The sequence below is a fragment of the Setaria viridis genome, chromosome 5 (assembly GCF_005286985.2).
Source record: "Setaria viridis chromosome 5, Setaria_viridis_v4.0, whole genome shotgun sequence".
NCBI lineage: Eukaryota > Viridiplantae > Streptophyta > Magnoliopsida > Poales > Poaceae > Setaria > Setaria viridis.
Window position 1 is genome coordinate 42,673,212 of NC_048267.2, and position 13,131 is coordinate 42,686,342.

At 51.6% G+C, this 13,131-nt stretch overlaps 3 protein-coding genes across 3 annotated transcripts; 1 reads left to right on the top strand and 2 right to left on the bottom strand.

Annotated features, from left to right (window-relative positions):
* Window positions 1–1,483: 1,483 nt before the first annotated feature.
* LOC117858199 (ARGOS-like protein) lies at window positions 1,484–2,634 on the top strand. The gene has a single exon (XM_034741218.2). It carries the CDS (start codon window positions 2,068–2,070, stop codon window positions 2,401–2,403), a length of 336 nt encoding a protein of 111 aa, XP_034597109.1. The 5' UTR covers window positions 1,484–2,067; the 3' UTR covers window positions 2,404–2,634.
* Window positions 2,635–6,223: 3,589 nt separating this feature from the next.
* Window positions 6,224–7,522, bottom strand: LOC117858311 (uncharacterized). Its single transcript, XM_034741359.2, has one exon. The coding sequence runs from the start codon at window positions 6,824–6,826 to the stop codon at window positions 6,422–6,424; it is 405 nt and encodes a 134-aa protein (XP_034597250.1). The 5' UTR covers window positions 6,827–7,522; the 3' UTR covers window positions 6,224–6,421.
* A 2,340-nt stretch (window positions 7,523–9,862) lies between these two features.
* Window positions 9,863–10,734, bottom strand: LOC117855406 (uncharacterized). The gene has a single exon (XM_034737747.2). It carries the CDS (start codon window positions 10,527–10,529, stop codon window positions 10,212–10,214), a length of 318 nt encoding a protein of 105 aa, XP_034593638.1. The 5' UTR covers window positions 10,530–10,734; the 3' UTR covers window positions 9,863–10,211.
* Between the last annotated feature and the right edge of the window lie 2,397 nt (window positions 10,735–13,131).

Genomic DNA, 13,131 nt, shown 5'->3' on the forward strand with positions numbered 1-13,131 from the left:
TGAAAAATTGCAAATTGTGCAACATACCAAGCCAAAGAAACATATCACTTGTATATTTTTAATTAAACAAGACAACCAAAGAACCATCGACACAATCTGGCATATGTCATACAACCAAATTACACTGGTGCCATGTATATGCCATGTATAGTTTCATAATGGTCAAAATATACATGATGCCACGGTCAAATGGTCTCAGTCTCCGCAGAACATCCTTGTTGCACATGTGGCATGCATGACCACACGCAAAACTAGAATTGACCGCAAATGGTTCTTCAAATTGCATGGAATTCCACGGACTGCATCTTCAAATGGTCGAATTGTTCAAACACCTGCTACTTGCACCTTGAAATGATTCCTAGTGACAACTTGAAGAGGATTTTATTATTATTACAAATGTTGCCGGTAATCCATCTCAAGGCAAGTACATTGATGTTTGTCTAATAGATTGTCTCATGCATTAATACGTAATCATGAGATGACTTAACAGACAATCTGTACAATGGGTTATCTTTTTAAGTTGTCTTGTAGTAATTATATTTCCTTAATTTGTGCATAGAAAAAAGAAATATTATAAGTTGCATGACTACCACACACTTGTACAATGGTGGAGTAGTTATCTCATAGTCCTAAAATCTAACTTATGAGGCGGTTGTTTCGTGAAACAAGGACCTCTTTTTTTCTTCTCCACGTTAGCAAAAATTCTATATAGCACTACATAAGACGATCTATGAGACTGATGAGGTGTACCAATGTACTTCTCTCGCTCCTCTCGCATTAAGGGGGCGTCTGGTTCCCTTTGCTTATTTTTAGCACGTGTCACATCAAATGTTTAGATACTAATTAGGAGTATTAAACGTAGACTATTTACAAAACCCATTACATAAGTGGAGGCTAAACGGCGGGACGAATCTATTAAGCCTAATTAATCCATCATTAGCAAATGTTTATTATAGCAACACATTGCCAAATCATGAACTAATTAGGCTTAATAGATTCGTCTCGCCGTTTAGCCTCCACTTATGTAATAGGTTTTATAAATAATCTACGTCTAATACTCCTAATCAATATCTAAACGTTCGATGTGAGCAACATTACCAAACCAACCCTAATTCCGACAAGCCCGTCTCGGACGTACTGTGATCATGCGCATCCAGAAGTAGAAAGGGACGCGATTTGGACAATCATACCGCACGCTGCCGCCTGCGTGTCCCCCTCGCTCCCTCAGCCAGGGGGGACGAACGCGACCCTCTCCGAGCAGCCGAACGCTGAACCTGCAGGCAGCCGTCCGACGCCGAGCCCTGTCGGCCGGCTCGCGGCACGCGAGGGCCGGCCGAGCCGAGTCGAGCATACCAAAACGCGACCAACAACCTCGCACCCAGACCTGAGACCCCAGCATCCCACGCCGCCGCAACGCAACCAACACGACGAGCTGCTACCATCCCTGGACTTCACCATCCATTCATACCCCTCTTGTGGCCTTGTCACCCCGCCGCGCCGGCCACATACGCTGCACCTGCACCGGCCGAAAAGGCTGGGGGGTGCAGGATCTCTCGGGGCTCGGGGAACCCCCCCGTGATCCCGACGCCGATCTCCCTGTCATCTCGTTCAAAAGGGCACTAGCCGACTGGGGTCTGACGGTTCATGGAATACGAGGTTCCGCGGGTACAGAACTGGTCAAAATGTGCAGCTGCCTCTGCCTGGGCGGAGCAAAAGCACATGCCCTGCTCCTGGTTTCCGAAGGCAGGACGGAGCCCCGCGTCGTTCAACGAACCTGCTTGCTCTGTGCTTAGCGAGCAAGCAGCCGCCCGACTTGTATATTAGCTGAGCTCCCGTTCCTTGGCAGCCTTCTATTCTTAGGCTAGCCATCAACCTGCTACGACTGAATTGATCAATTCCCATTCGGCTGCTTATCAGAGACAGAGAGGATTCTGTTCGTGGAGCCAAACTTCAGGGCGGGAACTGCTTATCTGGACGAGCTTTGCGATCGTCGGCAGCGCTGAGCCTGAGCTTTGGTTCTTGATCCCGTCGTCATCAAACGAAGAGTACTCTCGTCGTCCGTTCGCGATGGAGAGGAGGGCGGCGAGGAGGAGCGGCGCTTACCGGAAGGGAGCAGCAATGCACCCGGAGCACAAGCAGCAGATGCAGCAGCGGCGGCCGCAGGGGACGGCGGCGAGCCGGGGGCAGGGACCGGTGACGCCGCCGGGGTACTTCACGGCGGAGCTCGTGCTGGCGTTCCTGTTCGTGGCCGTGTCGCTGGCGTTCCTGCCGCTGGTCCTGCCGCCGCTGTCCCCGCCGCCGCTCCTGCTGCTGGTGGTGCCCGTGGGCCTGCTCGCCGTGCTCGTCGCGCTCGCGTTCGTCCCGCTCGACGCGCAGAGCCACCTCGTCGGATCGTCGCGCTGATCCGCCGATCGGAGGGAGAGGCTTAGATCGCCTTACATAAAGTGGCTGCTAGGATCGGATTAGTCAGGATTATTATTTTTGGATAGTTTGATGTATTTGTTGTAACCCGATCATCAGATCGGCTGGATTCGAACCATGGGGAGCTCCAATTCGTTGATCCCATGAATTTGATCCAAATGCAGGAATCAGATGCCGCATGAATGAACACCGTGCTGTTTCGTGTGTTTCCTATACGAACGTGTTCTATTGAACAAGAAAAAAAACTTCTTTCTTAGGAGGGGTTGGTAACGAAAAGGAACTCCGAAACAGTGAGATAAAGTTGCTTTAATTGTTCTTCTTTAGAAAGGATCTAAGTTCTCTCTCTCTCTCTCCTGTTGTAGAATTCCTTCAGAGCTACTAGTACCAGTAGTAAAAGAAAATCCATGCACGCATCTCACGTTTCGGCCATGGCCGGCGTGGCATCTCCTCCGTACGTTGCGATCCGATCCGGAGCTGCGGCGGCGGTGGAAAAGGTCGCACCTGCGTCACATGGGCTCTGACGGATGACGACGTGCTCGCCGTCGCGGAACCCATCGATTCAAAGCCGCCTATCATTAGAAAGAAAATCGATCAGCCCAGAAGACAGGATGGCGTGTGCATCGCCGCTTGTTGGTGACGTGCGCCGCACCAACCGAGCAGGGAAGCTTCCTGGCTGCTGTCGCGTGCTGGGCCCGGCCGGGGTGGTGGCGGGGTTCGCCGCAACTATACGTCGCATATGCGTGGATCCCACCTGTCAGCGACATGTTTGTAGATCTCACCTGTTGGATCCTTCTTCTTCCTTCGTCCGGCTCCTTCCTCTTCCTCCATCCGTGTGCTGCCCTCCTCCCCGTGGAGATGAGATCTCGACGGAGCCGAGTTAAAGAGGTGAAGGGTGGTGGTAGCAGATGCGGCGGCGGGAGCCGTCGGAGACAGTGGAGGATGGTGGCGCGAGGACAAGGAGGAGGAGAGCGACGGCGCAGGAGCGACTAGATGAGGCAGTGGTGGGCCGCGTGCTTGCTGAAGACGACACGCGTCAGCGACGCCCAGCCGCGCCCGGCGGGGTTGCCCACGCACCTTCGGCCGGGTTGCATGTTTTCCACTGTGGACACGTCCGGTCCACGGCTGATTGGCGATGATCGATGCCGATGCGTTTGCGTCGGAGCACGCGTTGACCTAAGCTGGACGACGGGGCCAAAAGGGTTCCTCACGATCGGGAAAGATCTGTACTACTGTGCTCGGTACGGATGTATCTTGCCATTCCTGATTTGAATGCCTCGGGTTTTTTTCTTCTCCAAACCGCGTAGTCGGTCATCTCTCGTTCATAGTCACACCTGATGATGCCTAGTGATGATCCTGTGTGTCCAGTGACGTGTACATGTTACCTAACGGTAGGAGGGGCCTCGACCTTCAAGTGTGGGCGGGCGTGTAACATGTAAAACCATTCTTCCCCTCTCACTGTCTCGCACACATAGCACGTTCGGAATAGGACTAGTCCACGTGATAGTTGAGTGAATGTTACATTGTTACATGCATACAGGCAGGCCCTTTTTCTGGGCAGGCTCTCGACAGCTACCACTGCCGCTACTCTTGGTCCCGACCCGAGGCGAGCAACACGGGCCGCCAAGTATGCTGACACGCGCATAATCCGGGCCTGGAGGACAACGCATGCACCATGCATTCAAGCATGGAGGAGGTGGAGCTCATCTTTTTTTCGACGCACCAACCGCAGGACTTGCCGAGCCCAGGCGTGATGGCAGATCGCACGTCTGTGAAATGCCGAAATAGAGGCCGAGGCTGGACCGGATGTGGCTGGATGCCTACGTGGCTGACCCAACAACAAAAACAACACTGGTCCCTCCTCCTCATCGTCGGAATCGCGTCACGGGCCGGCCCCGATCCAATTTAACCATCAGGCATCGCTCAGCGCTTCACTCCGGGGCCTCCATGGGCCTGCCTGCTGAATTCTGGCAAAAACTGCAGGATGGTAGTAGGCCCAGGCATCTCTGAATTAGTAACATGCATATGGCTCATGTACTCTTTGCTAAACTCAGGGTCCCACCATGGAAGCGGCATTCGCAATCAATTTGAACTGGCGGTCGGAACTGTTCAAGAGATCAAAGCTCGAGTACCAGACCACTACTACCTGTTGAATGTTGAGTGACGCTGCTGCCTGCTGGCGCGTTGGTCTGTCTCGCTCCACTGCGTAGGTCGGGACAAGGAACCGTTCAGAGAGGCGATGTACTCCTCCCCGGCCGCTTTCCCGAGCTCCGAAAAGGTAACGACGGCCTTTGTCACGAGGTTGATGGCGTCTAGCATGCTGTTCGCTGGTAAGCTCCACATTGATGTTCCTAGTTTCCTGAACATACTGTATCTGGTAGTACCAAAATGGCCTAGAGAGTACAGGAAGCGTGATTACCTTCTCTGAAATGCTATAATTTTTGAAAAATAATCTGAATTGGTCTTACTGTTGCAGTCATTATTGGTGTACATGTGTTCGTCTAATCATAAGATTAGTTTGCTTTTCTTTTTGCGAGGTCATGTGATTACTTGATTGAAGGACCGTACTTGAACTTAGATTTTATGACAAAATCCTCCCAAAAGGCCTGAATAACAGGACCATCCCTTTATTATGTAGGGGGCGTTTGGTTCCCTTTGCTTATTTTTAGCACGTGTCACATCGAATATTTAGATACTAATTAGGAGTATTAAACGTAGACTATTTACAAAACCCATTACATAAGTGGAGGCTAAACGGCGGGACGAATCTATTAAGCCTAATTAATCCATCATTAGCAAATGTTTACTGTAGCAACACATTGTCAAATCATGGACTAATTAGATTTAATATATTCATCTCGCCGTTTGGCCTTCACTTATATAATAGGTTTTGTAAATAGTCTACGTTTAATACTTCTAATTAGTATCTAAACATTCGATGTGACGGGTGCTGAAAATAAGTCACACGAACCAAACGCCCCGTAGTAATATGTTCTTCGCTTGACAACTGGATCGACCCTTGGGCTCGAAAAGGCAAACAGGGACCACGGTACTCTCTTGGAACCATTCAATTCTGTCTACTGCTTGTGCAACCACAAACCATTTGAACTCAGGTTCAGGCGTTCAGCTATGCAGATTTTTTTCCCCTCAAACGAAAATGGAGAGAGCTTTTACTTTTGGATTAATATCCATGAGAACCACGTCAAAAAAAGTAGTTCTCTCTCTGCCTGTTCGTGTGTTTTGAAATGGATCTCTCTCTTTTTTGAAAAGTGAATGGATCTCTCTCTTGTTTTGAGATGTATGAACCCAATCCCTACAGTTTCGACAACGTAAAACGAATCATCCGCTGGAAGAGATGTGCAGTGGTCACTTCTTGGTCTTGGGTCTTGCCCGCACTAGTTCTTCTGTGCCACCCAGGACAGTCAACGCTGTGTCCTCTGACCTCCTCTCATGTGCCGCTCTGCCAGCAGGCTGCTACACAAAAGGCTGGCCTGGCCGCTCCACCCGATGCCAAACAAAAGGGCCGGGAGGGACGCGCCGCTCCCTGCTCCCTCGTGTCACCGCGTACGGACCACAGCAAAGCATAACGCCACCTCACTCAAGCTGCAGTGACTGACGGCAGTGCCGCGCGCGCGAAGATGAGTAGAACGCGAGCACTGGAACAGTGCACTGAGCAGGGACTGGACACTGGAGGCTAAACGAGGAGGAGGAGAAGAAGAAACAAACCGTGTCGAACAATGGGTTATGGTCTTAATGGAGTGCTCTCAAAGAAAAAAGGAGAAGGAACAATGAGTTATGGAGCGTGTTAAATCAAACATCAAATGCACTCCGCTTTGCACCCCACACACATATCGCCGCATCTCCGACAGCATCAGCAGAATTCATGAGCTAGCCTCCAAGTAAACAGAGGCATGCATTTCTACAGATTAGGATTCCAAAAAAATCCCGACAAGAACTCCAAGACATGTTTCATGTCTGAGGAAACAATTTACAAGGCTTATCCTCAGGACGCGATGCTGATGCCCTCTCCTCGCTCCGTTCCTTCCGGCGGCGGCGGCTCCGCCTCCGCCGTCGCCGCCGCGGCGTCCCCACTGCCGCCGCCTTCCTCCTCGTTCACTTGGTCGAGCATGGCGGCGCCGACGCAGTGGCCGCACGTGCGCTCCACCCAGGCCTCCAGGTCGTGGCCGCCGCCGGCCTGGCCGAGCGCGCGGCGCCCGAAGCAGAGACGCCCCACGGCCAGCGCCGCCGCCGCCAGCACGGCCACGACGGCCAGCATGGCGATCACCGGGCCGTACGACCCTCTCCCCGTCACCGCCCCCTCGGGCGCGCCTCCGACGCCGTACGCCACCGGCACCGTGAGCGCCGGCGGGGTTGGCGCCGGCAGCGCGGGGGGCATGAACGCCGACATTGCCTGCGGGCTGCGAAGGGCAGCGCGCTCCAACCGCGCGGCTCGGCTCCAGATGAGAGCTCCCTAGGGTGAGAGAGAGAGAGAGAGAGAGAGAGAGAGAGAGAGAGAGAGAGAGAGAGAGAGAGAGAGCTTGAAAAGCTACCCCTGGTGTAGGAGCAAGAGGAGAGTGTGTGTGGAAACTGGAGAGGAGCTTTGTGTTGTGGATTCCTCCCCCTGACCAGAGTATCAGAGAGAAGGAAAAAGACGTTTCAGTTCACTCCTTGCGGCAACATTTAGGTCAGGTGCAGTGGAGTGCAGTGCCAGCGACTCGAGTCTCTGGCGCAAAGGGGCTAGGTTTTGGCCCTACGGTGAAAAGGCTCTCCCTTCCCTAGTTGCGGGTGGCAACTGGCAACGCTGCAACGTTCCAGCTCGGCCAAAGGCTCGGACGCATGGTTTTACGGGCTCGTTCGCGCGCGCGCGTTTGGGGCGACCACCGTCCTGTGGCGTTCCGTCTTTCTGCTGGGTCGGTGGGTCCTTTGCCCCATGCCGGTATGCCACTGCTGGGTTCTCTGCGGGGTTGTGACGCTCCCGCGCGCGTTGTCCTTTTTGCTGCTTGGGATCCACTTCCAACGAATTTTTGCTTAGGCAGGCCGCAATCCCAGATTTGTCAGCTTCGTCACTGGTGGGTACCCAAGTCCGGCCCATGCGTTCATGTCTTCAAGAATCGAGGTATGATACTGGTGGGTATCCAAATCGTGGCACGTTTCCTTAAGCCCATTACAAACTACGGCCTGCAACCGTACGCGACATGCATCCATATCAGAGCGAGCAATCAACCTTGGCCGTGTGGCATGCTACTTTCATTCCGTGCTGCCAAAGCTAGATGTCCAGCTCGTAGCAAAGACAAACGCTGAAATTAGGCTACAATGCTCCATTGTGCTCTGAATTCTGATAGATGCTGACCGAGGCAGCTCAAATTTCCGCACAGGCAATCGCCAATGTAGATTCTTCAATCCTCACGTGCCGCTGATGCACGAGAAGGCCCGCCCTCCCCGGCGCCTCGACAGCGCGCCCGGCCACCGCCGCCGCCACTCGGGCGAGGCCCCCACCTCCCCCGCCATCAGCTCCTCCAGTGACCCGTGCCGGCGGTGCGTCATCTCCGTCGCCACGGAAACCTTGCTGTCGGAGTCCCACTGGTTCTGGTCCCATTCCCATCCGCTGTCCTCCACGCGGGCCCCGAACCGAGCGTGCGCCGAGCCGGTGGGGCTGCACCGGGAGTACCTCCGGGCCCGTCGCTCCTTGATGGCGCGGTAGATGGATGGGACGAGCCCATCCCATTCATCCATCCAATGAGATGATGCTTGTTCCAGAATCTCCTCCTCAGTTGCTTTTGAGTCTGACGGAGCCACTACATGGCGTCACCAAAAATGCAGCCAGCTGAATCGACAGATGCAGGAGCAGGACTATCAGTATCAGTGATGTGAAAAAGGAAGTACCTGTGTCGGATCTCGAGCGATGCTTCTCTGCATCCTCACGTAGGCCACCGAGCTTCACAATTTCACCCGTTTTTGCATCTTCTCTCCCAAGCAAGCATTTGATCCGAGCTCGGAGGTTGTTGATGTACTTGGTAATTTGATAATTCTTCCCCTGTTCACCCAATCGTAGCATGGAAAGAGAGCTGACTGTCAGAATGGGCCCTGTTCGGCTGGACTTATAAGCCAGCTGAAAAGCTGAAACGGCTGATTTGTTGTAAGAGAAAAACATTGTTCGGTGGCTGATAAGCTGAAGCGAACAGGCAGAGGATGTCCAAGAGTAGTCACAAAATCAGAGGCAGATAACTTAATAATTTACGCAGGAACGCTGCAGTCAGCAGGAGCTAGATTTTTGACAAGCTGTATGCAAATTTAAGTCCCCATCCATATACAGAAGGCTAAGAGCCACACGAACTATCGACAGGAACAGACTAATCGAAGCACAACAATGCCAATCGCATCTCCCGTTCGTGCTGAGAAGTTGGAACTCGCCTTGCGACCCCTCCTGTTCGTCTCGCTCTCCATCTTCACACCCAGAACAGTCCAAGTCGTCCCTCCCGGAGAAATCGGCGGGCCCCTCCTCATCCTCCTCCGCCTTCGCCGCCAGGGGTGGTGCATCCCACGCGCCTGGGGAAGGAGGCTGCCTCCGGGCCGCCCCTGCCGCCGCGCGCTTGCGCAGGCGCATGATGCCGGATTGCGCGTCGCCGGGGGTGTTCCCCTGGGGGTGGAGCATCGCAGACCGCGTGCGTGCGACGCGCGGCAATGGCAGATCGAGGGTTTGATTGGGGGGGGATGAGGAGGAGGAGCTGCGGCCTCCGCCTCGCATTTTTGGGTTTGGAATGGAAGGGGGAGGAAGCGTGTGCTAGTAGGATCGTGGGAAGCCAGGAAAGGGGAGACGCAACAAAGAAGGGGATTTGAATTTTGAAATCGTTCGAGTTTCTTTCGTGCGGCCAGGAGCTGGGCCGGTTGATCCTGGCTCAGCTGGAGGTCCAGAGGCCCAGTATAGCGAACAGGCCTGTTTCTGATTTCCATTGCTTGTGTCACTATCACTAAAGACACCGACTTGATCACACATCAGCTACAGCTGCTACATGCTGACATCCTTGCTGCATCAAGTTGATCGGGTACTGTCTCAAAAATAAATTTGTTTGTTTATATACCTGTAACTGGATTGGACCAAGCCAGAAAAGGGCTGTTCCAGAGATAAGATCAGGATTTGTGTTCCATTTATACTCGGCCTGTTCGGTTGATCCAGGGATTGGAGGGGATCGAGAGTGATTTTTAACTTCTCCCTCCCGATCTCCTCTAGTCCTCGTCAGTTATTTTCAAATCGAACAAACTCAAACTGAGATGGATTTTGCCGAGCTAGTGACATGGATGGGGATTGGACCTACGCTAGAGAAAAAGTAAAAAATCAATTTGCACACACGGTAGATTGTGAGCCCAAATTTTCCAATTCCAGCTCAATTTTCCGCAAGCACATTATAGTGTTATAATCCTCTGGATATAATATGCTCGTTCTGAATTCTATGCAGCTAAAAATTTCATTTCACAATTTCCTGCGTACACCTTCAACGAAAAAACATACAGAGATTCGTCGTCGCATAAGAAAGAAAGAAAGAAAGAAAGAAACAAGAATATGTAAACCATCATTTGCATCTTCGCAAATCCAGGCGTATGTACAATTTGGTTGGATAACATGGTACGAGTCACTGCACAATTACTCTTTACTACCACCTCGAGAACTAAGCAAAAACACGAGCAAATTCCTGCACCCTGCACGAACCCAAGCCCACCGGCCGGCTCCTGCCGATGCAGGCCTGCAGTAAGCTAGGCACGGAGCCGCGCGCGGGCGTGCGTGCACCGACCGGTCCTCACATACCGCCGATGCAGGAGAAAATCCTGACGCTCCGGCCCCTCGGCAGCGCGCCGGGCTGCCGCCACGCCGGCGAGGCTCCCACCTCCCCTGCCAGCTCCTCCAGCGACCGGTGCCGGCGGTGCGCCATCCCGCTCTCCGCGGAAACCTTGCCCCCGCCGCCGCCGCGCGGGGCGGCGGCCTCCCACTGCTCGCTGTCCTCGACGCGGGCCCCGAACCGGCCGGCGTGCGCCGAGCCCGTGGAGCTGCACCGCGAGTAGCTCCGCGTCCGGCGCTCCTTGATGGCCCTGTAGATGAACGGGATGAGCCCCTCCATCTTCCGGTGACTCTGGCGGCTATGGCTTGCACGACGACGCGAACGCCAAGCGCTGCTGCGGGGCTTTCGCTGGAGGAGATCGGAATGGTGGTTGGCTTTCGGTGGTAAGCTAGCCCGGCCGGGTGAGCGAGACGCTTTGTTGTTTTATAGGCGGGGAGTGCTGGGTTTTCTGTGGGTTTCGTTTCAGGAGACGGGTTCAGAGACGTCGCTTGACGCGGCTGCTGGCTCGAGCTCTCCTCTTGCGTGTGGGACATCGGCCATCGTCGCCTCGTGGCGTCGCGGTTGTGTTTTGGCTCCGGTTGCTTGTGCCTGACAGCGTTTGATGCTGATGGATTTGTTCAGTTCCTAGCCAGTGCAGTGTTGTGTACTTGCCGTCCCTCTTGCTTTTGTTTTTTTTAAAAAATCCTGTTCGTAATTGGGACGGCCACATGGGTAGCTGTAGTTTTCTATGTGATGTTTTCGGTTGGTTGCCTGTTCTCTTTTCGTTGTTAGGCTGCTTATGTATCCCATAAAGGAGAACAGTAGATGGAAGCACTTGGCCAGGACACAAAACTCTGTCGGTAAAAATCTCAAAACTTTGCCAATCATTTCTCAATAGCAGGTGCCTAAAAAAAAGGATATGATTGAAGCGAAATGAGAAGATAAGGAGAAGAATGCAGTATGTTCGTGTCATGTTGCTTGTTAAGTCAGATTGTGATGCGATCGAAAAAGTCAGCTCAACGGTGCCCTGACCCCTGACGCCATATCGCTCATCACGATTTTCTAGAGGCTAAAGATGGGGTTCATTTGAGGTAGGCATATTCCCCAGACTTGCACCAATCGACCAGTGCACCATGTTTTTGCTAGACAAGTTTGACAAGCATCCCTTCCCTAAAAAAAAAAGTTTGACAAGCATCCCATCAGTTGAGCAACATACAGGCTCAATCATGATCTGATTCATTCCAAAATTCCGTTCTGGTTTGGATGACCAAATCGCTACGGACTACTCCCATCTCAACTCTGCACAAATTTGCCTGAAATGCATAAAACTGGTGGTGTCTGGTAACATGAACACCCAACGACCTAACATGTTTCGATTCCGTTTGCAAAATACAAGATGCAATTGCATGCCTGGCTTTGTTTATGCAGGATACAGATCGAGATGCCGTGCAACAACGACCACACACGAACACCACATGATTTAGCATGCTATATAGTCCTTAGGTCTCCGCACGCATTTCGAATAGAGGAACACAACCTGATAAGATTTTATAATTGGTCTGGTGCCTACCAACCTGGTAGCAACAGCGTTGAAACTGAAACGCCAAGGCTGCTGGTCCATGGGATTCCGATCTTGATTGAGTTGTTGAAGGAGAAGGACGTGCTGCCGGTGTCGCGAGCAGGAGGGAAGCTTGATTCGCCACGGCATCTTTGATCTTTCTGCTGGAGACTTGGCCTGGATAACAAAATTATACAGAGTGATCAACTCCAGTTTTAAGCAATGTAAATTATCATCTTTTCTTTACTGTTTACATTGATCCTACCTATCTGTTTTAGAACCGAATTAATGAAGATGGCCTCAACTGCTGCACATGCAGCATTTGAAAAATACAGTATGGTAGTCCATGCCTTTCCCTTGATTCGAAGTCTTCAAACTATCATCCTGATAGTGTTTTTTTATGTACAAACAGATATGGTAAAGAAATGAGATTAGCACTTCATCTGGATGCATGTCGTAAGGTGTGGAGTTCTCTGTTTACGTGTCGCCCTTTTCTAAGAGAGAAGACTTGCTTTGCTGAGATACCTAACCTAACCAAACCAGATCCGGTTTTGAAATGGAATATAACAACCGGTGCTTTTATAATCAGATAAGCTTTCCCGGAGTTATTAGTGCTTGTTTTATACAAACTGCCAAACTGGCAGTACGTAATAGCAATGGAAATGATTACCACTTACCAGGTCATTCATGAGAGGTACTGTTTGGTTCCAATCAAGTGAAGCTAATAGCAATGGAAATGCCTGGCAAGCAAAGATCACACTGAACAGTTCATCCTTCAAAATCTGTCTCAGAGCTGCAACTCGTATCAAACATCAACTGATTTTTTTCCCATTCAGCCCAGATGCGTATGTTCTTGCGAACCGTGTAAAAACCATGTGCTATTTTAACTGGCAGGGCTGGAGACGAGATCAAGCTGTAGGCTGTAGCCTGCACCTTCATTCCATGCAACTTGTCACACTGAAAACGTGGAAAGCGAGTGAAGCAATTGCAAGAAGACAGCCGAGTAGTTACAAGTAGCAATCAAAGCATTAGGGGGGATCATCGTCGTCTGTTTTGGATATACTTCTTTTCGACAATCTGTTTCGAATGCTATCCACTTAACTAATCTGTACAAGTGTTTCATTGTTCTACGGAAAGTTAATTCCATAGTTGAAATCTAATGTGTACAGTCATCAATGGTCGCCATCACTCTTAACAGGATCACGAAGCATGTTTTGGTGAGCAAGTAGGTTGATTGGATCATCTGTGTGCAAGTGGACTTAAAAGTCTAGATTACGGTGTATGAACTCGGACGAGATAGAGGCATCCAGCTTGAGCTTCCAGATAACGTAGAGAAATATCGTT

Excerpts from the sequence above, each read along its gene's own strand:
- LOC117858199 (XM_034741218.2), top strand. The coding sequence starts at position 2,068 with ATGGAGAGGAGGGCGGCGAGGAGGAGCGGCGCTTACCGGAAGGGAGCA.
- LOC117855406 (XM_034737747.2), bottom strand. The coding sequence starts at position 10,529 with ATGGAGGGGCTCATCCCGTTCATCTACAGGGCCATCAAGGAGCGCCGG.
- LOC117858311 (XM_034741359.2), bottom strand. The coding sequence starts at position 6,826 with ATGTCGGCGTTCATGCCCCCCGCGCTGCCGGCGCCAACCCCGCCGGCG.